The sequence below is a fragment of the Chlamydotis macqueenii genome, chromosome 10, assembly GCF_036417535.1.
Source record: "Chlamydotis macqueenii isolate bChlMac1 chromosome 10, bChlMac1.mat, whole genome shotgun sequence".
Taxonomy (NCBI): domain Eukaryota; kingdom Metazoa; phylum Chordata; class Aves; order Otidiformes; family Otididae; genus Chlamydotis; species Chlamydotis macqueenii.
This window is the reverse complement of record NC_141565.1, coordinates 9,933,813-9,959,856: the sequence shown is the minus strand read 5'-3', so window position 1 is coordinate 9,959,856 and position 26,044 is coordinate 9,933,813. Positions and strand designations below refer to the sequence as shown.

The window sequence follows — 26,044 nt, the reverse complement described above, 5'->3', positions numbered from 1 at the left end:
TCCCACTCACAGTAGCCTGCTGTTAGGATCTGATTTGGGACTGTCTCTTTATCAAGACCATTAAAGATGTTTTTCTTCAACGGAGAATAAGTAAAGAGCTTCTGTTTGAAAAATGTTAGCTCTTGTGTCCTGACGTAGTTTCTAATTAGCATAAGTAGGCTATAAATCCCTTGAAAATTTTAGGGCTTTTGATTGAACCAGTACTTCCTGGGGATGGGGAGCCCAGCCGCTTATTAAATGCAGCTCATCTCATGTTGCCCCAAATTTAATTATTACCATGCTCTGGGATTTTTACAGTAGCTGTGATAGAAGCTGTTACAGCTGGTTATGCAATCAAACATACATCTCAAAAAAGGGCATGTTTCTAATAAATCGTGCCTTGTTTCAGTTTATTGCCATATTACTTCCCTGTGTGTGTCTGCTGCTTCCTGGCCAAGAAACTTGGCTCTGGTGCCAAGCTCCCATGGTTGCCTTGACTCTGCAGAGGGTCTGGGTCACAGAAACCATGTAAGAAAAAGACGCTGCGGTACTCGGTGTTCCTGTGCTGGTGGTTTTGTGTTGCTACCAGGGCGTATCTGGGGGCCCTTTGAGGGTTTGTTTTACACTGAAACTCCTCTCTCTTGTTCTCGGCTTCACTTCGGAAGCAGATCCTGGGGGCTGTCACGCCTCCGCCGAAGCAGAGGGGTAGCGCAAGCTGCAGTGAGACCAATTCCTGGGGAGGGGGGTCGCTGCGGCCCCGCGGGGCAGAGTCGCGGGCCGGCCCTTGGCAGCGGGCAGCTGGGCCGGGCCTGAGCCCGGCGGACTCTATTTCCCGGCATGCCGCGCTCTGCCTCGCCTGGGGCGGCCGGAAGCCGAGGCGAGGCGGAAGGGATCTTGCAACTACATCTCCCGGCATGCACTGGGGGAGCGGGGAGAAGCGAGCCGGGCGCGGGGCGGGCGCAGCGCCTGCTGGGGCTCGTAGTCCGCCACCGCCGCTGGGCGCTCGGGCTGTGTGGCGGAGGGGGGCGGTTCCCCGGCCGGGGCGGGGGGATGTGGCGAGCGTGACGTGGTTTTGTCCGCGTTGGAGCCGGGGCGGCCGTGGCGAGCGTGACGTGGCAGAGAACGAGCGAGAGAGCAAGCGAGTGAGGTTCCTGGTCGCTGCTGCCGCCTGCGCCTTATAAGTCGGTGCCGCCGGGCGAACCCGCACCTGGGCAGCCTGCCTCCTCGCCGGCGGAGGGATCCCTCAGCGCAGACAGCAGCCGCGCTGCGCTCCTCCCGCTCTCTGCGCCGCCGCCGCCCAGCCCCGCGCCGGAGCCGCCATGGGCCTCACCATCTCCTCGCTCTTCTCACGCCTCTTCGGCAAGAAGCAGATGCGCATCCTCATGGGTGAGGGCTGACAGCGGCGAGCTGCTGCCGCCGCCGTCCCCCACCCCGTTGCGCCCTGCTCGGCGGGGGCCGGGCCCGCCCGCCCGCTCCCTCACGGACGCGTCCCGCTGCCGGTGGGGGAGGGGAGAATGGCGGGAGGGGGCTGCGGGCGCAAGGCGGGAGGTGGGGGACGGGGCACCCGTCTGTCCCCTGTCCTGCGGGCTTGCGGGGCCTTGGGAAAGTGAAGGAGCAGAGAGGGGAGAAGGAGCGGTGGGGGAAGGGGGTGGGGATCGGGATATGTCTGCCCTTCTTTTTCCTCCGCTGTGTTCTCGTTTTCCTCTCTCTTGTGCCCCCCCCCCCCCCGCCCCCCAATCCCGCTCTCGGGGGTGGCGGCCGCGTCGCACAGCGAGCGGCGGAGCCCCACTTTTCCCCCGGTTTGCAGCGGGGCCTGCGAGGCTTCAGCCCCCTTTTCCTGGCACCTGCGTTTCCGCTTGCCAGAGCGAAACGTAGAACAAAGATCGGGTTGCGGTAGGTGCAGCCGGTGCCCGCCTGCCGCGGGAGATCCGCGGGGCTGGAGGGGCGGCCCCCCGCGCGGGAGGGGAGCGGGGCGGGCGCTGCCGGGGCCGCTCTGCTCCAGGCCGGAGGCGCCGCCGCTGCCCGGGCGGTGCGGCCTCTTCAGGGGACGTGACAAAGCCCGGCGGGCTGAGCGCCGGCAGCTCAAGAAACTGCCGTATAATGGCCGATTTTCGGTAACTCGGGTGTCTGTGTCTCTGACCCTTGGGAAAGGACATTCCGGTATCGCATCTGTACGTGTTAATTCTGTTGAACTTCACGCACAAAACCGTAAAACCCCGAGGGTCACTTTTTCAGTGCTTACTTAGTTTTACTGCTTGCCCGTGATTACTTATTTGGAATTAGATTGTGGTTCTCTTGACACGGACTGTGTAAGAGTTTAAGCCGGTAGCACTCGAAGGTTCTCACTTTACGGTTCAAAAGGTCAAAGCGAGCGCATACTGCATTCGGCATTTCCTCCTCCACTTCCCTGCCTTCTTCCACCCACCTCCCCGCCCCTGTAAGCTCTGTGTACAAACGGATCTTAACCCCTAAGTTTTTCTCACATTCTGTTACCAAAGCGAACGCAACTTGATTCATGGCCGTTGACTGAAGTAGCTTGTCCTAAGAAATTATATGAAGTGCCCATTTCAATATAGCCACCGATGGGACTGGGTCCTGACTGTGAAAGTTGTTGGCATGCTACTCATCCTTAATGCTGCCTGGGTATGCACAGCAGATGCAGTAATGCAGCTTTTTTTAATTATAATTTTCCATGTTCTCTCTACATTTTGTGATGACACAGTTCTTTATTGCATGCACAGTAACTTTTATTGTGTCTTCTCTGTTTGAAATTAGAGACTCTCATCCATTTCAGAATAACCTGAGTAATTTTTGTCTTTGAGATAACTTAGTACATCTTTTGGTTTCAAGGAAGTGATTTGACTGTCTTCCTAGCAGCCATGACTAAATGAATGAAGTAAAATCTTCAGATGATCTTGACTATAGGATTAGATAGCGTCTGTGGTATTTGTAGTTCTGTAGTATTCTGCAAAATAATGGTAACAGAAAAGCAGTGTCATGTAGATCAAAACAGCTTGCAAGCCTTTAGTTTCTTCCTTGGTTGGTAATCAGTTCAAATTTAGGTTAGGGAGCTGCACTTTCTAGCAGTTTGTTCAGTTTGGTTGGTTTTTTAAATAATTTTGGTTTTAAGGTATTATTCCAATGTAGGACTGGATCAGACCATGAGACTGCAGCAGTTGCTGTGTACTATAAGAGGGTAAAACTTTGTGATGTCGTGATGAGAGTGTATCGTAGGACCTCAACTGGATGTTTAAAAGTAGAATATGTTATGTTGGCTATGACATAATTCATTTATACCTGTCACATGGAAAAGAAGCTCTTCATAGCATTCTATGTTTATGTAGCTGCACTTTGAGGAGAGATGTCTGAAGGAATACTGAGACTGAATTAAAATTTGACTCAAGGTGATAATTTACAGTTCATTATTTGAAAATGAGCTGGACAGCTAGGCATTTAAGTAGTATGCCAGAGAAGTAGCTTCATGGAGTAACATATTTATGGATGGATATTTAGGGGAAAATGTTATATGAGTGAATTGATAATAAATAGATAATTAATTTATAATTCAGACTTCCCTTTCACAGCTTTTCTTTCCTGTTTCTGCAGAATTAAAGATACAGTAGACTTTAGCTCTTAAGACAGACTTGGTGTTACTGAGTTCTGCAGAATTTGAATTTCTCATCAGGTACCATTACCAACAGCAAACCTGACACACGATCTTTTATATTCTCAAACTGTGTTTATGTTAAGAGGTGGCCGTCTAACGGTATACTGTTACTGAAATCTTGTTTTATAAAAAAAAAAAGTCTTTGTATAATTAAGTATTTTTCAGAAATATTAAGTTAACATTGTGAGGAAATGCATGTAAAAAAATTCTTCCCTCTTCTTTATAGATGGAAGTAATGTGAGGAAAGAGAAAAAACTGTGGGATAGAATTGAATGACTCTGTTAGACATAAAGTTGGACTAGGCAACCAGAGCATTAGAGTAGAAAAATGGAGTCCTAACCCTACACGTACCTGTCTGTAAAACTCTTCACTTATAGTTTCTTGTGCTTGAAAAGGAGAAGTTACTGATTCATTGTGCACCTTTCAGTATCACCTTTTAGCGTTCTGTGTCTTAGTGTAGTTGTGCAAGTGTTAACTGTGATCATAGCTACTCGGGAGCTTCAAATACAAAGGTAATTATTTAATACATTGGGAAAAAAACAGTTGTCAGATTCTTTGGGAATTGTGTCACTGTACAGCACAAAACCATTTAGCTGGGATTTTTTGTTTGTTTTTTTAACCACTGTTGGTTTGCATGCTGTTGGGTTTTTGTATGTGTGTTTTTTTGAGAAGCTGTGTTGAGAATTGCCCCTTTATGTCCCCCGAAGACTTACTCAATTGAAATAAAACCCAGAAGAGGAATAGTATGTAAAGGACAATTAGGCAAGTTTTGAGAGAAATGGTATAAAGGTAAAATAAAAGTGAAGGAATACAAACCTATGGTAAACTGGGATTCATTAATTTTATTTTTTTAAGCTGGCTTTTGATTGTACCATGAATGTCATTAATCGGTTAAATACAGTAGAAGCTCTTTTTTTTGCCTTTTCTGGTTATGAAAAAGATTCACTTTGGAAGCAGCAACATGCTATATTCTATAGTAAACTTTGGAAATCTCAATCTGATAAAGAAAATATGTTGGTCTGGATGAAGATTCCATTTTAAAAGTCAATTCTCAGTTTTTCTCTATCTGTACTTTGTATGGAGTTCTGTGCTGTGATAACTGAGGCAGCGTGATATTCAGCCACGAGTGATCAAAGTAGAAGGTTGGTAAATGAGGAATGTGATGTGGCGACGGGGGTGGCGTTCTCAGGGACAAGCGAACTACAAGCTTGAGATTTGGAAACACAACTCACAGACGGTAAATAAAACACTTTTAAGATGAGTAAAAGGCTAGAACTGTACTTGTTTTAACAGCAACTGAAAGCATGGTAGATGTTTTTTTTTCCTCCAGCTAGAGGAAGAGGATGTTTGACTCAGTTTAAAGATAAATGGTTGCAAGTGCAAGTCTGGGTTTCCCATTTGTACTTCATTGTAATCTGAATGCTTTGTGGTACAACTGCTGACCATCTTGCCTTACATCGAGGTTCTTACAGCTTGGTCTTGTTGATAGTCAGGCAGTGGAATCGGAGTGAAAATGTAGAATTGAGGATATAAGATTTAGGTCTTAATCGTGGTAGTTAAATCGACTTAAACTTTATTACATGGAAGTACCTTATTTACATTTAATGTTCCAGTGCAAACGTAAACGTGTTTATTTTTGACCAATAGTTACGATTCCTGGCAGCTCAAAAGATTAAATGTCATTTGGTGCTCTGAAATTGTTCTAAAAAGTGTGATAAATGGCAAATTGGAGTAAGTAGTATGAGTGGAGGCTATGCTTTTCATGACTATTGCCTGTTTAGACTTCATAATGTTTGCAGTTTGGCTAAGAGGCAGTTTTTGCGAATATGGTCATGGTAATGTACAGAGGTTGCCTTCCCTTGGTTAAAAGGTCCTGTCTCAAGTGTGGAGTCAGAAGAAGAAAACGCATATCCATAACTCAGCCTGCCTCCGTGCAAAGTCCAACAGCTTAACTAGAATTGTGGGTAAGAGTGGGTTTAAGCAGAGTTTCTGGGCTCTGTGCCTACATGGCTAATATAGTCTTCTGCCAATGCCATTGAGGTGGTGGTGGCTCCTGGCATAAGAGCAGAGTGGATAACTGGGGCAATAATTTCTTAAATTTAATAAATAGTTCAAACTTCTTGACTAGTTTCTAATTTGACTCTGAGTCGTATCTTCAAATGGTTCTTGATACCCTGTGTATATTCTTTGAAATGAGATTAGCTTTTTTTTTTCGGTCTTTATCTGTATCTTTAGTGTAACTCCTAAACACACTAAAACCATTTGTCTCGATAAAACCTTTCTCTCGTTGCTAATTGTGACAAATCTTGCAAGTGTCTCTTACACTGTTTAGGGTTTTTTTGTGGGGTGGGAGAAGAGTGTAGGTGTAGCTTTAATGGTGGTTCACTAAATGATCCTAATGTTCATTTACTGGAAAACTTATCATGTACGTATCATGTACACACACTATGTTTCTTGTAAAGAAGTAGAGACCCTACAAATGCTCACTTGAAGCTGAGCTGTGTGAGAGGAGTGTCCAGCTTCAAGCATTGTGCTGACGAAAACATAAGGTTTTGGCATAGATGGAGTATTTCAGGGTTTCAGAGTTCGCTTAAAGGGTTTTCTAATGCTACCTGACACTTTGCTGGTGTAGGAGAGATGCTAGCATTTACAAGTTTCATAACTTGCAAGGTCTTGTGAAACTTCTGTTGCACCATGCCTTCTTTTTGTTCATGCCTCTGTGTGGTTCTAAAAGGGACCAACACTTAGATAATAGCAAACTTAAAACTGATAAATTTCAATTTGGGTATTTGGGGAATTTATTACCCCTTAAGGAGCTTTGGTTTAGATGGTAGATTTTTAATTTTTTTTTCCCCCCTCTTCTTTCGTGACGTTAACAATTAGAACAACTGGCTTTTTTTAGCATGGAATGACAATACCAAAGAAGCTGCATTGGCTTGTATAATCCTGTTCACAGTATCAGAATATAGGGCAATTATAGATAGGGTTTTTAAGTAGTTTGCTGTATCAGCAGTTTGTGCCTTGAGAAGGAGGAGGCTTTTTAAGGGTCTGGTTTCATTTTGAATAAGTAGGTAATTTCGAATTTTATTTTACTGCAATGCTAAGGAAACAGTTGTGTTATTAATTGTCAAGTCATCAAACCACTTAAAGCTTTATATGTTGGAGTCACCAAGTAGGAAATTAACTCAGAACACTTGAAACTGTTACCAGGCAAGGATAACATTTGGTTTCTTGTGCAAGTATTGTTTAATTAATTCTTTGCTGGGGGATTTACTTTTGTTTGGGCAAAATTTTATTGGCTATTTTAAGTTTCACAAATAGACATCTTATTGTTGCTGTGGAAAGTGTTTAGTACCTGCTGTTTATTTAGGTGTTTCTGTGCTAGGCATTGGATTCTAATGTAAATAATTGTATTTTGAGTTGCTCTTGTGTGTTCTTAAATGCTTAACAATAAGCAGTTGCACAAACAGTTTTCTAAAACTACAGCGTATGCCTGCAATGTTGGTGATGCTTCTCAAAAAAATGTCTTTGAGGCTCCAGGTTTCTGCTATTTTTTTTTTTTTTTTTTTTTTTTTTAAATTTTATTTTACCACATAGCTTACATTGAAAAACGGCAAGCTTAAGTTGTGCTGTAGAAATGGAAGAGCAAATTTCAGTGCAGAAGGCCATCTGTAAAGATCAGGAGTGGTGTTTCCTAATGAAAGCATCCTAGTGGATCTCGGTGAATAGAAGGGATATCCAGAAGAGGAGTTACAGCCCTCAGGGTGTCTGCAAAGGGACAACACAAATTTCCTAATGTACAACTGTTTGTCAGTGCAAAAGATATGTTTTAGCAAAGGGACAAGAGAATGGAATACTGGAGACTGAAATGTCTTCCACTGATAGTGCCAACTGCTCTTGGTTCAGGTGCTTGTGAAACTGGCCTTAGCTGAAGGTTGAGTGAGCGAGATCGTCCCCAATTTGAGTGTGAAGTAGCAAACGTGGTTAGTTAGAAACCATGTGCTGCCTGTACATTGTTGCTAGGTGTTTAAAACTACCCTGACTTACACAGAAGAAACTTCCAGAGTGAAGGGTAAAACTCGATTAAGTAACACAAATACTAAGGAAGATGACTAGAAACTTGTGAGCCTGTAGGTTGTGGATGGAAGTGTGTTACTGAGGTTGTTTTCTTTGTTGCTTGTTCTCTCTCTCGATGCTGGGTAGCGGAGATGAGGAGTAGTAGTATATCAACAATGAGTTAACAGTGTTAAAAAAGTTGTTTCTTCTCAGGGAAAAAAAACCCAAACACCTAATACTTCTGCACGTAGAATGGCATATTTTTAATTTACCAGATTGTAGTTCATCTTGTGAACTAAATCAAATTTTCTCTTTATTCTAGTTGGTTTGGATGCTGCTGGTAAGACGACTATTCTTTATAAACTGAAGCTAGGAGAAATTGTCACTACAATTCCCACTATTGGTAAGATAACCAATTCTCATGTTTCATTCTTGTTACTCTAAATTTGTGATGTCGAGACAGGCTTCTGAAGAGTGTAGGGATTTGCTATCTTTGCTGTTAGTATAAGAATAAAGACAACCATGGGCTTTCTGGTACTACCATAACATAACTGTGTCAGCCTGAAGATGAATCTAGACCAGAATCCTGTGTCTGACAGTGGCCAGCAGCAGATGCTCAGGAGTAAAGGAACCAACTAAGTAGCAGTCCTTCCTTCAAACACCATGAGCCTCTAGCAGTTTGTGGCTGAAAGATTTGCTGAACCAAAAGTGGATTAAGTAATCAATTTTTTTTTTTTTCTCTCCTTCAGTCAATTTTCTTCTTGTTCTAAAAATTCAGTTCTGATAAGCCATTTTTTATGTATTTGGGAGAAGTATGACTTGGGAAGTAGCTGTCTTTAACATGGTTAGAATTGCATTTTAACACCAGCGTCAACTGTTTCTAATTACTTGACTCTTTTATTTTTAGGCTTTAATGTGGAAACGGTAGAATATAAAAACATTTGTTTCACAGTTTGGGATGTTGGCGGTCAAGATAAAATTAGACCTCTTTGGAGGCATTATTTCCAAAACACGCAGGTAAGAGTTCTGAGATGGCAATAGTTAAAGACCTGTTTTGTAAAGTGTCATTATGTTCTGTAGAGTGTATATGGAAAGCTGTCTTCTGTCCATTCCTTTCAGAAAGGCTCCTCTCTACTTCCTGCAAGTTCCAAGGGATACCTAGATATTGTTCTAGTTGAAGCTAGTTACCCTGAAGGCTTCAAGTCTAGTCAAGAGTGTAGCCTAGCAAGGCTGAAGTCCTTTAGGATCTACCAGTGTTCTGTAATGTGCCAGAGTAGCTGGTTTGTTTGTGAGGAACTCTTCAACTTTGCTGTATCCATGCTTTGATCTGTTTGAACTGCCGTTGGCTTATAGATAAAAAATGTTAGCGTTTAAACACCCTTCTACGTACTCTTTTTTTTTTAATAGTCAGCCTTAAAATATACAGCTTTTACTGTGCTATATCAGTGTATTTAGTATGCAGAGTATCTAAAAATATTGTAAAAGATCTTGTTACAGATGGATTAGAAAGTGTCTGCTTCATATTGACATCAATGCTGTAATTTTTGGTGACATAAATGTGATTCTTTTTTTTGTTCATAATTAGTAAGGCAAGTTGCTTATTAATGTCAGGAAACTTTCGGAGTGTTGGGTAGTTTTGGGTTTTTTTTTTCCCTATGTTGAATATAAAGTTATTTCCAAGAAACTTCTGTACAGTGTAATTGTTGCAGAAAATGGAGAGGTCTGGATTCCTGAAAAGGAGCTAGCAAAGTACTGTTGCGAATAGTGTAATACTTTATTTCAGTTCCTTGTTCTCAACTCTATTACTAAATATTTTTAAAAGATGCTTCTTTTTTCTTGAAGAGAAACATAAGGTTTTCAGACTGCAATTTTAAAAGTAAATAGAGTGTGTGTGTGTGTAAGGAGGACACCTGAATAACCACTGAGATGCTATTATAAATAGTGTTTAGCACAAACTTTTTTAAACAAATTCAGGCCTTTAAGGATGTGGGGTTTTTTGGTGAAACGAGATGGTGGATTGTGATTCTTTTGCTGCATTTCACATATTAGAGTGAGTGAAGAGGGAGGGAAGAGAGTAGCTTCTGAAATTTTGCTGATGTGGTGGGGGGTTTTTTGGGGGTTTTTTTTGGTTTTTTTTTGTTTGTTTTTTTTCTTCAGACTAATAATTCCCACACTAATCTGTAAACCAACATTTGTGGTTTTTTACTTTTTTGATTTAGAAAGCCTAGCTTTATTTTGCAGTTGAAACTCATTATGTAGTTAAGACAGACATCTTGCATTGCTTCAACAGAAATTTCTGTCAAATTTGCTTACCCAAGAGAGGGGACAATCACAATACTCAATATGAGTCTTTTGGATTTTAAAATAGTGCTGCATGTTTACACTGGTTTTTCAGAACTGCTTAACTTCTTACAGGGCCTCATTTTTGTGGTAGACAGCAATGACAGAGAGAGAATCCAGGAAGCAGCAGCAGAACTGCAGAAAATGGTAAATATTGGTACCTTGTGAAATATGATTATTATACTTCCTTTGTCATATTTCTGGACGTTTGTCAGCTTTTCTAAGAGATACAGCATTTTAAAATTTTAGGGAGTTTGTACAATGCATATTGTTTTCACCTGGTAATTCTAGGTCACACAGTGCCTACATTGTGACTACATTGTATTGTAACTGCAGCTTTATAGAGAGCTTTAGCTCAAGAACTACTAATGTGTCAGGATCTTTACTTCATAAAACCTTAATTAAAACCGAGCAGCTAAAGAAAGATTTCTGGAAAAACTAATCAGTGCCAAGAATTTCAGCAGCAAGGTGCTGGTAAACTTAAATTTGTCTGTTGAAAGAATATTTCCTTACTTGTAGGACAAGTTCTGTTGGGTAGTAGTTAAATTTCACTCAGTCCTTCTAGTGACTTCAGGAGTGAGAATGAAAATCTTTATAACCCTTAAGTCAGCATTTAGGTTTCTTCAATTACTTCAACAAGCACTAAAGTACTTAATTGAGCTAATTTAGTAATGTGACTATTTTTTCTGTTAGCTTCAGGAGGATGAGCTGCAAGATGCAGTGCTGCTTCTCTTTGCAAACAAACAAGATCTGCCAAATGCCATGGCAATCAGTGAAATGACAGATAAACTAGGTCTTCAGTCTCTGCGTAACAGAACTGTAAGTGCTAAATTTCTGGTTGCTGAACTCTTGTCCTCTTTTATGATATATCATAAACATAAGTGTTCCTTTAAAGGAAAGGGAATTTTTCACCTCTTTCTGTAGAAAGGTGCACATACCTGCTATTAAACTTTGTACTGCATAGTTTAAGGTCCTTGTTGAAAATAAATGATTTAGAAGTATAATCCAGTGTGTACAGCTGCTGCAGGTGTTTAATCTCTCACCTTTTCCTGGAAAAATATAAATATTCCAGTCTGCCACTGAAATATAGCTGTCAAACATGTTTGACAGAGTATGTGGTGGGCTTTCCTGTTTCCTTGGTATTTGTGATTCTGGGGGAAGAAACTGCAGTCTGCATTCTCGCCACTACAAAGATGGGAGGAAGTTAAGTAGCTCCTGAATTGCTAGATTCCACCTGCACAAGCCTTTGAGACATAGAGTTGCTTCACATAAACCACCTAGCCTTCTGTAATACTTGCTTAATGCATGTATGTTGACTCACTAAGGTCTGTTAATTTAGATAATTCCATGTCCATTTCCTGAAGAGCAGTCTTGAAAAGCACCTTCTTGTTTTTTAAGCATATAAACCAAATGTAAGTTCTGTATTTGTTTCTTGTTGCTCTAAATGGTGTTCGCGCATTCGGTAGGCCAACGCTGAGTTTCAGGATAATGTCTGAACCCCACCTACTTTATATATATATATGTACTTTTCAAAACTTCAGACAATACAATGTGTTCAATATTGACTCTACTTATGGCCCAAAACAGTGCTTAAATTATGCTATTTGAGTGTGTCTGAGTGTCACATACTGCGACAACTTAGCTTGCATTTTGTCGGTATTTATATTTGTTGTGTGTTTGTGTTCTACATTAACAGTGGTATGTCCAGGCTACCTGTGCTACGCAAGGAACCGGTCTGTATGAGGGACTTGACTGGCTGTCAAATGAACTCTCAAAACGCTAACTCAAACTGGATGACTTTCACCAGGGACATGTTTGATATAAGTGGTCTAGGCTTGTTACAACAAAATTAGTTTGCATCTTGGTTATTACAGTATCTGGAACTGATATTTGGGCAGGATATTACAGCGTTTCAACTTATTTTGTTGCCAATTATTGTTTACCGAGCTACATGTTGCAGAGGTAGCAATATGCTTGGGTAAAGAATCTCCTTAACTTGGAAAAAGTGTATCTTCTGATTTTATTCCCCTTGTTAGCCTAAATGCCTGACTATAGTTATTGTGACATCTTTAAGATCTGTTTGAATACTCTTTTGAGCCCAAATAAATTAATGTTTTAAATTTTTTTTTCTCCCTGCTACTTTTAGTTTACTGATGCCCTGTTTCATTCCTCAGACAGTCTGCTGATTTAAAAATGTAGCATTCCATATGTATTTATTTCTCTCCCTTGCCAAAAAGAATTCCTAATACTGCTTGTTCCAGCCAAGGAAATGCTCTAAAACACTATACGAATCTACTGCACTGAGGAACATTTTATTAGTCCTTGGGTTCTGTCAGCCCAACTTGCCTTTGTGTGAATTGGATTTGATGGGTAGGATAGTTCTGTGCTGGTTGCGAAGAGCTCATGTTGAGGTTGTTTTTAATATTCAGCAGATTGTCTTCCTTTATATTGTATCTTTTTTTTTTTTATGTTGCATGTTGCTTTTTGATATCAGCCTGACTATTTTTGCCCAGTGTATAATAGTTCTGCTGAAGTTTTACTGTTTGTTGGTGAACATATCTTCATAAAGAAATTTTGGAAAACTCGTCAGACTCAATGGATTAGTTTCTTCATAACCCACTTGGAATTATTCCTAATAAAATTATAAAACATATAGTTCTGTGTATGCTCTTCTTGATCCTTAAATAGTTGAACTGCAAGTTATAACTTAGTCTTTTTCCATATGCTGAGCTTTTCTGCAGCTTGAATGTGAACATCAGTCTTGGATTTTCACTTCTTTGGAGCTATGTAGAGCGGGACACGGAAGGTGGGCAACAAAGTTGTATACAGTGCAGTACAGTAGCTGTCATCAAGACTTAAATAATGCTGTAAGTGTCTTTTGAAGTTGTAAATCTAAAATTCCTTTTAAGATGTCCAGATATAAAAATACTAATAGTTACAAAAACATAATAAAACAAATACAAACTGCCTGAAAAGCATGCATGTCTGTTTCATAGTTGCATCTATATTTAAAAACCAACATGGGTTCTAGCAGGAGAAATGCAAGTTCTCTTGGTGGCTAGGTGGGAAGTTAACTTCAACACTTGTACAGGGAATTAGTCAATACTGTATTAATGGTGATGGACACCCCCAGACATCAGCTCTATGCGATTGCTACTGTCTGCTTTCATATTTCTGCCCCCTTGGACCTCTGTAGTTCAAAAGACTGAATTTAACATGTTTTTTGAGGCTGCTGCTAATGGGTATTTTTAAATCTATTTTTCTGTTGCTTCTCTGCTGTATGGATGCAAATATGGGTTAATCTTCCAACTGAAATATTCTGTTCTATTAATTGTATGTCTTTAGGAACCCAAAGCTTTATTTCATTGCAGTTTTAGGCTAAGCTCACCTCTTATGTTTAGCCCAGGTCTTGTTATCCTTGCTACAAGAAATCCCAGTGACGAGGTCTGCTAAACTCAAGGTACTTTAGATTAAAAGCAACTTCCAAGGCAGCTTCAGCTGTAACTGAGGTTTACATTTCTAGGAAGTACTGTTACTGTGAACACAACTAACCAGAGAAAATTCCAGAACTTTTGAATATGGTCATTGACTGTCTTCCAGATGTAACAGAAACCCAGGAAACAGTGTAAGGTGAGTAGCATTTGCTTGCATCTTTAATGAATTGCTGATTACGTATTAATCAAAGTTGATATATCCATACATGGGATTGGCAGCTGTTAATATGCATATTTCAAGCAATGCAGTTCCATGAAACAAACCTTAAAAGCAACACCGTGTTCAGAAGAGGCAGCTGGTTGGTAATATGGATTGTATTGGTAGTCCCAGTAGATTAAAATGGAACTATGCTTGTGACAAATAAAATCTTATCTCCTCTTCCAAAGAAGAAGTTAGAGGTAGACTTTAAATTAAAAAGCACATACTTAGAAACAAATTAGGTGTATCATCTCTGTTTGGTAGAGATGAAAATTTCATTGTTTTATTCTCTCAAATGCTTTTAAGTAATTAAATACTCGAGTTTAGGTGAGCTCTGTTTAGCCATTATGCTTTTAAGCTACAGCATGCATATACAAGTTGATAGTTCAGAGAGTCACCGTGCTTCACTTTGCATACCAGTAGGTTGTAATTCTGCTATAAAATTAGTAATTTCCCAAAATCCAAGTTAGAAGGTAGTAACAATCTTGCACCTCATTTAAGAGTGATGGGATCTGCATGAGGGGTTAAGGCTACACCTTACACTGAAGCATAGTAAGACGAAGTCTATAAAATGGTTGGATGTAATTGTGCAGTCACTGTAGCGTTGATCAGAGTATAGGGAGGAACATAAGTATTTCAGTCTTCCTGTAAATGGGTAAGTTCATGCTTGAACTCTGCTACTGAAATGGTACTGGCCTTTGAGTACCCTGTAAGGTCGTAATCTTGGAAGCAAGCTCTCTGTCATGCAGTTTATTCAGAGTAATATTAAGCTGTGGAAGGGAGAGGACACTTGATAAGCTGTGGAATAATGTCACAATTGACAAAGGGAAACAAACTTCCCCTCAGGTTTATTATATTCTCATCAACTGTTCTCAAGTCTCTAAACATTTTCATGGTACATGCTATGTTACGTGTTCTTGGTTCTAAGCAGCAGTCCCTGGGGTTGGTGCATGTCCTTAGCAAGCTGCCTTGACTTCAGGTTACAGACATGAAGTGGTTTGTTATGCATATTCCTGGCTGCTACTAGGAGCTGAAAGCTTGGTGGCTTTCTTTTTCCTTTGGAGTTAGTGCTACTTTTGTAGCTAGCGCTTGTCTGTTAGTACAAGAACAAACTTAGTCCTGATAAGGTTGGGGTTTTTGATTACTCTGCTTTTATCTCTTTTAGTACCAGGATCACATACGGTATAGAAGTCTCTATCATATTCCATTAATATGGCTGTCTGTCAGTAAATTCTTTAGCTGTGGCAGTCACACTGTCTTAAATAGATGAAAAGGAGATTAAAACCTACATCACTAGCTCATCTCCCTTTTTGGATTACAGAAACTTGGAGGGTAAATTCTACATCCTCTTCATGAGTTAGAGGCTGATAATTTGTATGCTAATCTTCTTACTCGAATACAGTATAATTGTGAAGGCACTGACTGTCATTTAAGACATTGTGGATAGGTAAAAATACTTTTGTTGCTTTTTGGTACTCTTTAAAATAGTTATTTTCTGGCTAAAGCCGTTGTAACAGTGACCTCTATATGTTGTGTATCAGTAAGTATGTATACAGCCCTGTTCTCCAGAGGCAGATGAAATTCCCATGAAGATGCAGTTTTGTCATGTCTGTGAGGGTTTAGATATACTGACTTCGTTATTTCTCTATCGGAAGTCAAATACCTGAACTGAGCTATTGTCCCAGAAGTTCAAAATCTTGGACAGCCACAAGACTCCTAAAAATTTGATCCTCATTCTGCTGTACTCTCAGGAAATCCTGAGTCCCAGGATGTTTTCATTGTATAGTGTCAACTCCTACATTCAAACAATGGGCAAGTTCTACTGTACTGGGGAGTCAGTCCAGTAGTATTTGTATACAAGAGGTTTTATTCCAGTGTATCAGATGGCCAGCTTAACTGTAGAGACCAAAACACTGAAGAATTGAGTGGTTTTTGTTTTATCTGGCCATGCAGACACAATTTATTCCTTGTATTTTCAGTACATGTGTGATTGTGTTTTCATTTTTTTCCAACATTAGGATAATAGTTTTGCATTAATATTCAGATCTACATAGATTTCAGGGCAAAAGCCTTGTTTTTTGTTTTTTTTTTCTCACATGTAACTAACCTGATTGCTGAATCCTACAGCATAAATAGTAGTGGATATTTGTTGTTTGTTAAAAAAGTCTTCATGAACAATGTAATCTAGAACATATTCTGCAGCTGTTTTGTAGATAAGCTGCAGACTTGGTTCAACTGTTCGCAAGCAGAACAAAAATCTGTTCTAACACACCAGGGATTAGCAACACAGCTATAAGCACTTCTGCTTGCTTGGTTTGTTCTCAGTGTTTTCAGCAGACATAGAACAAGTTGGAATGGTATGAGGGTGCTTAGAGCAATGGCCAGGCTTGTGTAAAACGTGGTTAGGGTTTTGCCAGTAATGAGAATTCAGAGCTCAGTTTGCAGTCCTTTGCTCATCTGAGTAATCTTTATATGAATAAAGTCTGGACAAAGACAATTTGAATGGAATTTGATGAAACTTTGCCCATTACTTTGTCCCAGTACATCTTTCCCACCCTTGTCAAGAGTAGTATTGACAGGGGATTTGCGTAAGAAATTACATTCAAGATGCTGCTGTTGGACCTGTCAGTAAAGCTTAGCTACTGAATGTGGTGTGCATTGAGCAGAAAAAAAAAAAGGTCAGGTTCTATTAAAGAATCTGGTTTAAATTCTAGTAAAACTCTGAAATGTTGCAGGCTTTTCCTCTTACTGTGTGGGAGTTGAAAATCTTGGAATGATTTTTTTTTTTAATTTTTTTATGCTAGGAATGTGAGAAACAAGGCAACCTTAGAAGTTATTTGAGATATTGAAAGATCTGACTCCTTAGCACATTGGATTTTTTTTTCCCCTCCTTCTTCTCTTGTACCATTTTTCTCTTCCCTTTTCTTCCTCCTCCTCTCAATCATACTTTGCATTATTGTTTGCTTTATCGTGATACATATGTGTATTTTACTGGAGGCTTGAATTAGTCCCTTCAAAAATAGCAGTGATACAAGAAATACTGATGTGTAAGAATTCGAGTACGAACTGTCGCAGGTGCCAAAGACTCCTTTTTCTGGTATAGACAAGGTCAGGGAAAAAAAATAATGCAAGTTACAAATGGCCAGACCAGCCTGAAGGATCTGGCAGAACTTGGTTGGGTTTTGTACATGTCAAATACACACGTAAACTATATTTCACAATAACCAGAACAACCCGCAGACTGGCCAAGTACCTACTAGCTCCAGAAGGCCAGTCTTTCAGTGCTCTTAGTTCTTGTAATGTTCCTGTGAGTGACAAGTTTATCCACAGCAGGAGTGAGTGTGAAAGAAGAAACTCCTCCCTCTCGAGACAACGGCTAGTCAGGGCGGATGCTGGAGTAGTGTTGTCTCTTGAGTTTAGTGCATCAAAGATGGAAAAGTCGATTAGAAGGCTAAGTGAGATGTTCCTTTTTTTTTTTTCCCTTAATGCCTGGTCTGGGAAAGTGGAATAACAAAGCAAACAAACAAACAAAAAAAAAAAACCAAAACAAAACACCCAAATACCTTGGAAATGATGCAAAAAGAATCTTGCCCAGTTTTTTGATGTGAAGGATATGGAGCATTACAATTGCTGGAAGAGTAACATGGGTAAGTTTAAGCTTATGAAACAAAATCGAGACAAGTTTAATGGGGTTTCTACAAATCTGGGTTCTAGAGGTGATTCAAAGAGGAAGAATTAATTGCTGTGCAAGGTCCGGATGTGTAGGGGCAGCTAAAATGGCAGCTAACATGATCTTATGTGGAGTAGGAAGCACCATACATTACCTCACATAGATGAAGACATAGCTTGTTGTGACTTTGTCCTAAACTAGACCCTAGTGCTGCATTCTCACTCCAGAAATGTCTGACTGGTTCCTGACACATGGCTGCTACTGGCAGTCAGCCTGTGCTGCTGCATTTTACTAATTAAACCAGGGATACTTGGACTGAAGAATCTCCAGCATGAGCTCATGGGGCTGAATTTCCTCCTGAGGATATTGAAGGATTATCTGACATGTGCGAAGGCCATCTAATCTTACTGGGTGTGTTCCAGTGCCGTGTTTTTCCCTTGCCGCTTGCTTCCTGCAGATGTCAGCTTTCCTGTGCTCTCCCTCTCCTTGGTCTGCTAGGAGACAGAAGCAGTAGCCCAAGTACTGACAGAGGGAATGAGAGGGACCTGCTGTTTCTTGGAAGGGAGGCAGAACACCAGGCAAGTCTCTTCTCTGGGCAGCTCCATCTTCTGGTGCTACGGAGAAGTTACAGACTTTTATTGTTTTGGTTTTGAAAACTAAGACAAAGCAACCCAGTTGTAATGCATAGGTATTAAAAAAGAGGAAAATAACAGTTTTTTAAAGTTTTAAGTGGAGCTCAGCTAGCCTATGTGAGTAACACAATTTCACTTTCAGACTAAACAATTGCAATCTTACTGTTCTAAGTGACTGAGATCATTCTCTTGCCAGCCTATAAGCTTGCATTACTCAGTAGAATTTGGCTTTTCAGGTTTTTCCCCCCAAAATTTTTCAGAGCTGACAAATTGTAGACTCAGCTGCAATGAAAGTAATTTTCTGTGTTTGTCCAAGGTTTAATACTCAGCTGTTCTTGAACAGATCCTCCAGTTAATTCTTCTGTCCTTTAAGATGCCATATGCTTGCAAACATTCAATTTTCAGGTGTAAGCTTTCTCTCATTCACTAAATTCATAAGTGTTCTTTGTCCAGATATGGGGTTTACAGCCTCCATTGTGTCTGCAAGATTTTCTCCTCCTTCCTGTATCTTGAGGTTTAGTTATGAATCATCAGTATTTTTATTATCAATTTTGTAGTTTAGAAGAGGACAGACATCACTTTCAACACATACGCAAGAATGAATTACACTTTACTTTTTAATTAGACTTATCAGAGAACAGTAACTGACCAAGGACCCAGAGTATTTAGGGTCCAGTATTACAGGGTGAGTACTGTCCTTCACTCTGTTGGAAGTGTCTAACGTTATTCAATGCCACTGTTATTGCCACATTCCCTGTTTTGATTCCATTTTTTATCCGAAGGCCCTTAGCTGCCATTTGGCTTAGCTAAAATGCTAACTTGGCAAAAATTGAAATCTGAAGCCTGCCAAAGCCCATTACAATACATGAGCGCTCCTTCAATGAGGTCTCGTGTTACATTTTGTGGTAGATCAGCTTAAGCACGCAAATGCCTTGCTCCAAGCCTCTACCTTACTCTTTAGGCGCAAGAGGCTTTATGGTGAATCAGCTTGGGATGTAATGACCAGCTAAAATGATAATGCAGTCAAGAAAATGAAAGGCCCTGTATTTTTAGCTGGATCACTTCCCTATTTTAGTTTGGTATGGCATGAGCAGGAACAAGTAGCCAGAATTCAGAGGTGGCAGATCAAGTAAGAGAGGCTGGGATGAGAGGAAGAGGGAAGGCAATTGCTTATGTTGCTGGAAAAAGACATTTACATGACATCTTTAATAATACACGCTTCTACAAACTTGCATTAGTGGAACAGTCCTGTCAATTCCCATTTAGCTGTGTTTTTATGTGCAGAGTTGGTAACAAAATTCTGGACAGTTCATGAGATTTGCCTTCTCATGTTATGATGCTTGAGATGTTTTAACATGTTTTGAGAGTTACGGGCCTACATCTTTTTAGCCTGGTCCACCCTTGAGGCAAATGTGCCTGTTCGCTTTACTAGCGCAGATGTTTATCAGAATCAACTTCTTAGATGCTCAGATACTACAGTGACAAAAAACAGTAGTACTTTTATTGGAAACAACATAGAAAAGGCTAAAGGGCAGATGTTTATAAGGCTCTGCAAAGTAACACCCTTCACAGTATAGCAGGCACTACAGCAAGAGACAGGACCAAGGACTCAGCAATACGCTACCTAAAAACAACTTCCTATTTAGAGTGGTATACAAACAGTTAGGTGAATCCCAGCTATAACCTACAGACCACCAGCATGCAGTGGAGGTGAGCAAATAGTTGTGCAAGTAAACGGCTCGCAGCTTTTATCAACCCGGGCAAGCTTATTCTGTCATGAAAGACACCCATATCTGGAAAGAAATCAAGTGATAACAGCACAGACAACTGAAAAGGGAACTTTATTAGGTGAAAGAGGGAGATAGAGTGAAACGGTTTTCTAATGCTGTTTGTTTCATACGGACTAATGATGCAGGGAAAGAAGCCTGCTAAATTCTTCAAAGCCCTCCAACACATTTCATGAAGGTACAGGTAGAATACATTTCCCCACATCCAAATTACCTCCTATTGATTAGAGAAGACTAGACTATTTCTAGAAGGAAAAAATGTGAATTAAAAGATTATTAAAAATTTGGGTCTTCTTTGTATACAATAGAGGGATAATATAGAACAATTGTGATAAAGGTTTGTAAGTCACTTGTGTTTCTTCTTAAAGATTTAGGCACAGATTGCTAATGCACCACGCTAACTATTTGGTATCTCTCTCCACCTGAAAACAGATTAAATAGTTTAGAAGTTCCCTCCTATCTACAGTTGGCTGTCATAAAGTTTAATATTTCTTTTATTGCCAGTGACTATAAATAACAGAACAGAGGTTCAGAGTAGATGCTATCTATATATCTAGGCCAGTTTTACCAGGTGCTAGTTATCCTCATTATCCATACTGAGCGGGCAAGCAAAATGCTTGCAATTCAGTTATAACCTTGAATTTAACATGGTTGATTGCTGACAGAAGGTCTATCCACTGACAAGTAAAGAACATCTTTCCAGAAGGTAGCAGGTACAACTACGTTGTTTATGCCACTTACTAAAAAAATCGGACACAGTAATGGTAAGTGAACAAGACAATTTCTGAACTTATGTTTTAAAAAATGTCTTGTCATGACAGTTATTACAATGTGGTTGAATCAACTAAATACATTTGTTTTCAAGTTCTGCGTTTGGTTCCAAATTAAGCAGGATTCAGTTTGTACACTGTCTTATAAATCAGATTAAATTCCTATATCTTCAACAAAATAACTCAATCCTTTAAAAACAGCAATAAAAAGGTATATGATAATCCAATTTTCCAAACCCGCTGTCTTAAATATATATATATTATGTAGCATATAAAAAAGGAAGGGAAAAGTTGTCATTCAAATAGTCTGATCAGTGTGATAATATTCAGTAGAAGCATTAAACACATGAACATTTCAATTATCGTTCCGATTTTCCTTTCAGTAGCATAGAAGCCAGGGTGTAACCCCAGCAGTAAATCAAGTTTCTTGTTTGAAAACCCCCAAAAGCACTGTGCAAGAGGTGATCTATTTCCACTTTAAGTCACATACTAGTGCTATATGATCAGAAGGATGTGAAACACTTGGCAAAGCCTGATGAGTTGTTACTTCTTCATGACTTGGCAAGGGAATGACCTGTTCAACCTCTAGAGCATTTTTGTCAATGAAAATGTAGTCCAGGCATCCGTGAAACCCACCAACATAGTTTGTATAAGCAGGTTCTCCACAAGCACTTAGCAGTTTGAAAGGATGGCTTAGGGTCATATTGCACCTTTCTTCTTCACCATTCGAGACCCAGTCTTCATGACCTTCAGCAATGCCACCACTGTTAATAAAACTGTAAGTTCCAGATGATGGTGTGCTATTAAAATCTCCACAGAATACGACTGGTATACTAGGATACAAGTCACATGCTACGTGCTTGATGTGAGACAAGGCTACAGCGATTTGGATGAGACGGATGTTCCCACCTAAAAATATAAAAATGTATTTCTTTAAATACTTCACAGTAACATCAGAAGAATTTTCCAGATTGCTCATTTGAGCATGTATCATCTATAGCTCTGAAACAGCAATCTTATTTTACATTTTCTGTGCACTACGTTTCAGAATAGTTTTCATAAATGGAGAAGCCTTTGAAGTTTGTGACTATGAAAGTTTTAGAGAGGTAGACAATGCTTTAAACTCGCACATGCAAGAACTCTGACCCTTAAGCACCCATATTACAACAGCTTTCCATTTTGTGGCAACCATCCTAACAACACTCCTGAAAGGCACAGAATCAAAAGAAAACTAATTTTAATGAGGAGAATCTCTTCTAAAAGCTTCTGTAGCCAGATTCAGTTGCCCTTCGGGCAATACCCCAACATAACTCTTTCAGGTACAATAGGATTGGGAAGCCATGAGCACACATGAAGCTATCTATATTTTATGGTCCGCTCTGTGGGTGAATTGTGTGTAACATGACTTGTCTTGCTTTCAGCTGTATTCTACTGACTCCCAGGCAGACTAGAACAATCTTATTCTAAGGAAAATAAATCAATAGATCTAGTAGCCTGGCTTGATTCATCCGGATAAGAAGCAAGGCAGAAAACCCTCAGTTCCAGAATAAAAGGTTATAGCTGCAAAAGAATGGAAGGAAATCTATACAAACCCAGTTATCCCACATACAGGAACATGACAAAATTACCTTTTGGATGCCAGTATAGGTGGGTATTAGCTACACAAATCTTCCTGGAAAGATCAGTTGTAGACTGCAGAACTGAAACCTTCAAGAGAAAAGCAATCTTTGGTAAGTCTTAAATAGAGAGATTATATATTTTAAAAAAATGCAACAGCTAGCTTATGCCTTTATGACAATCCAGTTCAAAGAATGTGATGCTTACTACTAATGATCAGTACAGTTCCCAGGTTGAGTCTATTGGTCTTCTATATAAGGTCCAGGTATCCACCAGTGTATTGCCACTACATCCAGATATTTGACAAATGTTCTTTTGTCCTTAAGTGTCTGGTTTGGCCATATTTTTTAGTTCAATCAATTTCATATTTTTTCACAAGATGTTGCTAATGCTGTACCATTGTTAACTACTTTATGTTCTATTCTCCCACCTCTGCAAGAGAACTGGAGCTCTATCTCTGGTTTTAGCAAGCAAACTGTAGCATTGCATAGTTGTTAAGTCGAACGTAAATTTAGAGTTGATTTCAGTTATCAAGGAAAGCTTGTTAGTCCTACTCAGTCACGAGTAGTAAACTTTACCAATGAGTGTTTCTGTAATTCCTGATACAGACTTAGATCTTACACATTGTACTTATACAATAGTTCTGCTGGCAGACCCATTGGCATCAACAAGCTCACAAACCTGCCCAACCTTATTTCTCTCCCTACTGTCACCTTGTAAAAAGTGGCATTATTAAAGCAAGCTAAATTAACTTAATCTCATCTACGACCGATTCACAAGATTTAAGTTTTATGAAATACATACTCTGACATACGAGAGTAATTAAGTAGTGAAAAACTTGGCAGCCAATCCCACTAACCAGGAATCAACACCTGGCCCAGAATCTCAACAGCTGTCTTCATCTTAAAACAAGAAAAATAATTTTGCCTTTTTTACCCAATTTTGGTCATTCCATTTATCTAGTTCAGTAAAGTCTCAATGTTTTGTTCTTGTTCCTAAGTTGCTCTTCTGCTGTATTCCTTACGCTAGCTAACAGAGAACATACCACTATTCTGTCTACATTTCAGAGCGTTAATCCTTTGCCTCCATTCCCCTGCAGTCTGACAAACAAACAGCCTGGCTGCACCTGCCAGGAGACAGTGGGAAGAGGAAAGAGGAAGAATGCATGCAAAAGCTGGTACCTGCAGCACAGATGATCTCTGCAGCACCTTCTCCTGCACCAAGGGGTACTTGGCCAGCTTATCACACAATTCCTTGTGCAGTGGATCTGAGAGCAAGGCTTCGCTGAAAGCTATGTCGTGCTGGCTAAGGAGGCTGAACTTGTCCCTGCGGTAGAAAGTGGCCAGGCCTTCGTGCTGCTTCTCCTTAATCTTGAAGACCCCTTCAAGTCCAAAAGCATCTAGGGCTGGAGTCAAGCTGTCCACGAAGACGGACTTATCCACTTCTTGCAAGCAGATGAGGTCGGCGCTGTAGCCAGCCAGCTCCTTCTTGAGGAGGTTCTGCCGGTAGTCGACCTCCAGGGCGTATGGGGCACAGTAGGGGTAGAGCACGGTGCGGGAGAACTCCGTCTGGGCGTAAGTGTCAGCCAGGATGTTGTAGGAGACGGCGCGAACGGAGCCGTGGCCGCAGACCTTCTTGGTGTAGAGGTGCCGGGAATCGAAGGTGCAGGCGCCGGGGCCGGCCTCCACAGGGCCGCTGCTCTCCACCTCGCAGGGCAGCCCGTACCGCTGCGCCCCGTCCCCGGGCGTGCACCGCAGCTTCAGCCGCAGCCCCACCAGCGCGTTGCAGGGCGTGAAGACGCGCTCGGAGGCCGCCGTCTCCACCCACGCCGAGCCGTCGTCGCCCGCCGCCGCCTCCTCCTCACCGGAGGCCGCCGGCCGTTGCTGGCGGTACCAGCGGAAGAGGCAGTGCTGCGGGGCCGCGAACTCGGCGCTCACCTTGGGGCACACGGGGAAGCCGGCCAGCAGCGAGCGCGGCAGCCGGAGCTCGGTGAGGGCCGGCGGGTTGCGCTCCACGCGGTACTGCGCCTCCCCAATCTGCAGCACGGCGCCGTCCTGCCAGGCCGCCGCGTTGGGCACCTCCTCCCCCACCGCCTCCCCGTCGCGGGAGAAGAGCCGCACGGCCGGCGCCACAACCGCCGCCGCATCGCCCGCCGGGCCTCCCTCCGCCCGCGCCTTCTTGCTCTTCTTCGCCGCCTTGGCGTGGCCCTTGGCGGCGTTGGTGGCGATGCGGGCCAGCGCCCGGCCCAGCGGCTCCGCCTGGTCCCGCTGCATGTGCTTGGCGCTGCCGTCCGGGAGCACGAACCGCACGCTCAGCTTGGGCTCAGACGGCACGCACCGCACCACCACCCGCTCCATGGCGCCGCGGGCTGCGGGCGGCCGGCAGCCGCCGCCACCACCGGGCAGGGAGGCGGCGGAGGAGCCGCGGAGCCTCCGGAGGGCGGAGCGCAGCCGGCGCCACATGGAGCCGGCGCCCGGACTCGCCCGCTTCCGAGAGGCGCGCCCGGAAACGACCAGCAGCGCGCGGCCTCCTCGATGGGGCGGGGCGGCGCTTCCAACCGTCACCGCTCGCGCCCGACTGGAGGGGCGGGGCGGGGCGCGCGGGCGAAGGGGAGCGCGCGGGGGCGGGCTGCGTCGCCACGGGTGGCGGGAGCGTTAGCGCCTCACCGCTCCCAACCGTCACCGCTCGCGCCCGACTGGGGGGGCTACGTTGCCATGGGTGGCGGGAGCGTTAGCGCCTCACCGTGACCATAACGGCTCCGTCCCCGCTGTTCCTGGCCCCTTGGGCGGGGGCTCACTCGCCTGTACGTTGTAAGCGAGGCTCTCTGGAGAAACAGCGGGTGGTGTTCCCTCAACAGCGCAACCCCGCCGCCCCCGGAAAGCTTCCACGTCCACCCGGCAAGCGGCCGTCTGAAAAGGGGTCGGTTTCCCACACAACGCACAGATGGGCGTGAGCTGCTTGCGGGTAAATCTCTTGGTGTCAAGGACTTGGGTTTGTTTTCTGTTCGTGAGGAAACATCTCGCATCTGGATTGAAACTTCATACTGAGTAGTCTTGGGCTGTGAAAATCCGTTAGGAAAGTGACCAGGACTTTCTAAAACGGGTCTAAAACTCTCTCCAGCTGTGCTTGCAGTCTGCTTGTGGGGCTCAACCCACATAGATACAAAATTAGGATTTTAAAGTCTTTGTCAAATGTGGACGAGTGGGTAGTAAATCTCTGGAATTTGTTTCAATTTCCATTTATAGTTTTACAAAACGTAGAAGCTTAGCAACAGTTATCTGATGCGTGAGGCTATTAACATTTCTTCAGCGTTCTTGCTGTGATCTGGAACAAGGTTTTTATCTGTTTTGTGCAGGCAGAACGCTGGAGCAAAGAGACTCACTGACTTGCTTAGGCTCTGTTAAGCTCGTGGCAGACTAGGAAATTTAAGGTAAGATTTATCCAGGTCGCTGCTTCCTTTTTCTTTTTTTTTTTTTCCCTAGATCACAAGAGTATGTTAGTAGTCTGGTAGGACACAAAGTGCAACAAACACAGTTTCTGTGAATAAGTAGGCGTTGAATGAGCATTCTGGTTTGGGTAGGTGAACCTCGTTAACAGTAGGGATCTGGGCAGGCACAGCTCCCTCTTAACGGCAGTCTGCTGCTTTATTTTCAAGGGAGAAGTCTGCTCTGAAAGCAGAAGGGACATGGTTAAATGTCTGGCTGTGAAATTAACGGGCTTGTGTGCAAGCTCAGAAGGGCCATGGTTGATGCCCGCAGGTGTGATGGCAGCTGTGCGGGTTAGTGGTGTGGGCGCTGGTTTCCTGTGCTGAAATCGGAGTTTTCAGAATGGTT

The 26,044-nt window shown here is 42.2% G+C and overlaps 2 protein-coding genes across 2 annotated transcripts; one reads left to right on the top strand and one right to left on the bottom strand.

Moving 5' to 3' along the window:
• Positions 1-1,041: 1,041 nt before the first annotated feature.
• On the top strand, positions 1,042-12,695 carry ARF4 (ARF GTPase 4). Its single transcript, XM_086755593.1, has 6 exons — positions 1,042-1,365; positions 8,025-8,105; positions 8,610-8,719; positions 10,118-10,189; positions 10,736-10,861; positions 11,739-12,695. Exons 1-6 carry the CDS (start codon positions 1,299-1,301, stop codon positions 11,823-11,825), a joined length of 543 nt encoding a protein of 180 aa, XP_086611719.1. The 5' UTR covers positions 1,042-1,298; the 3' UTR covers positions 11,826-12,695.
• Positions 12,696-20,535: 7,840 nt separating this feature from the next.
• On the bottom strand, positions 20,536-24,673 carry PDE12 (phosphodiesterase 12). Its single transcript, XM_086755600.1, has 3 exons — positions 23,393-24,673; positions 22,223-22,301; positions 20,536-21,503 (listed from the first exon to the last, which is right to left on the bottom strand). The coding sequence occupies exons 1-3, from the start codon at positions 24,671-24,673 to the stop codon at positions 21,061-21,063; spliced, it is 1,803 nt and encodes a 600-aa protein (XP_086611726.1). The 3' UTR covers positions 20,536-21,060.
• Positions 24,674-26,044: the final 1,371 nt, after the last annotated feature.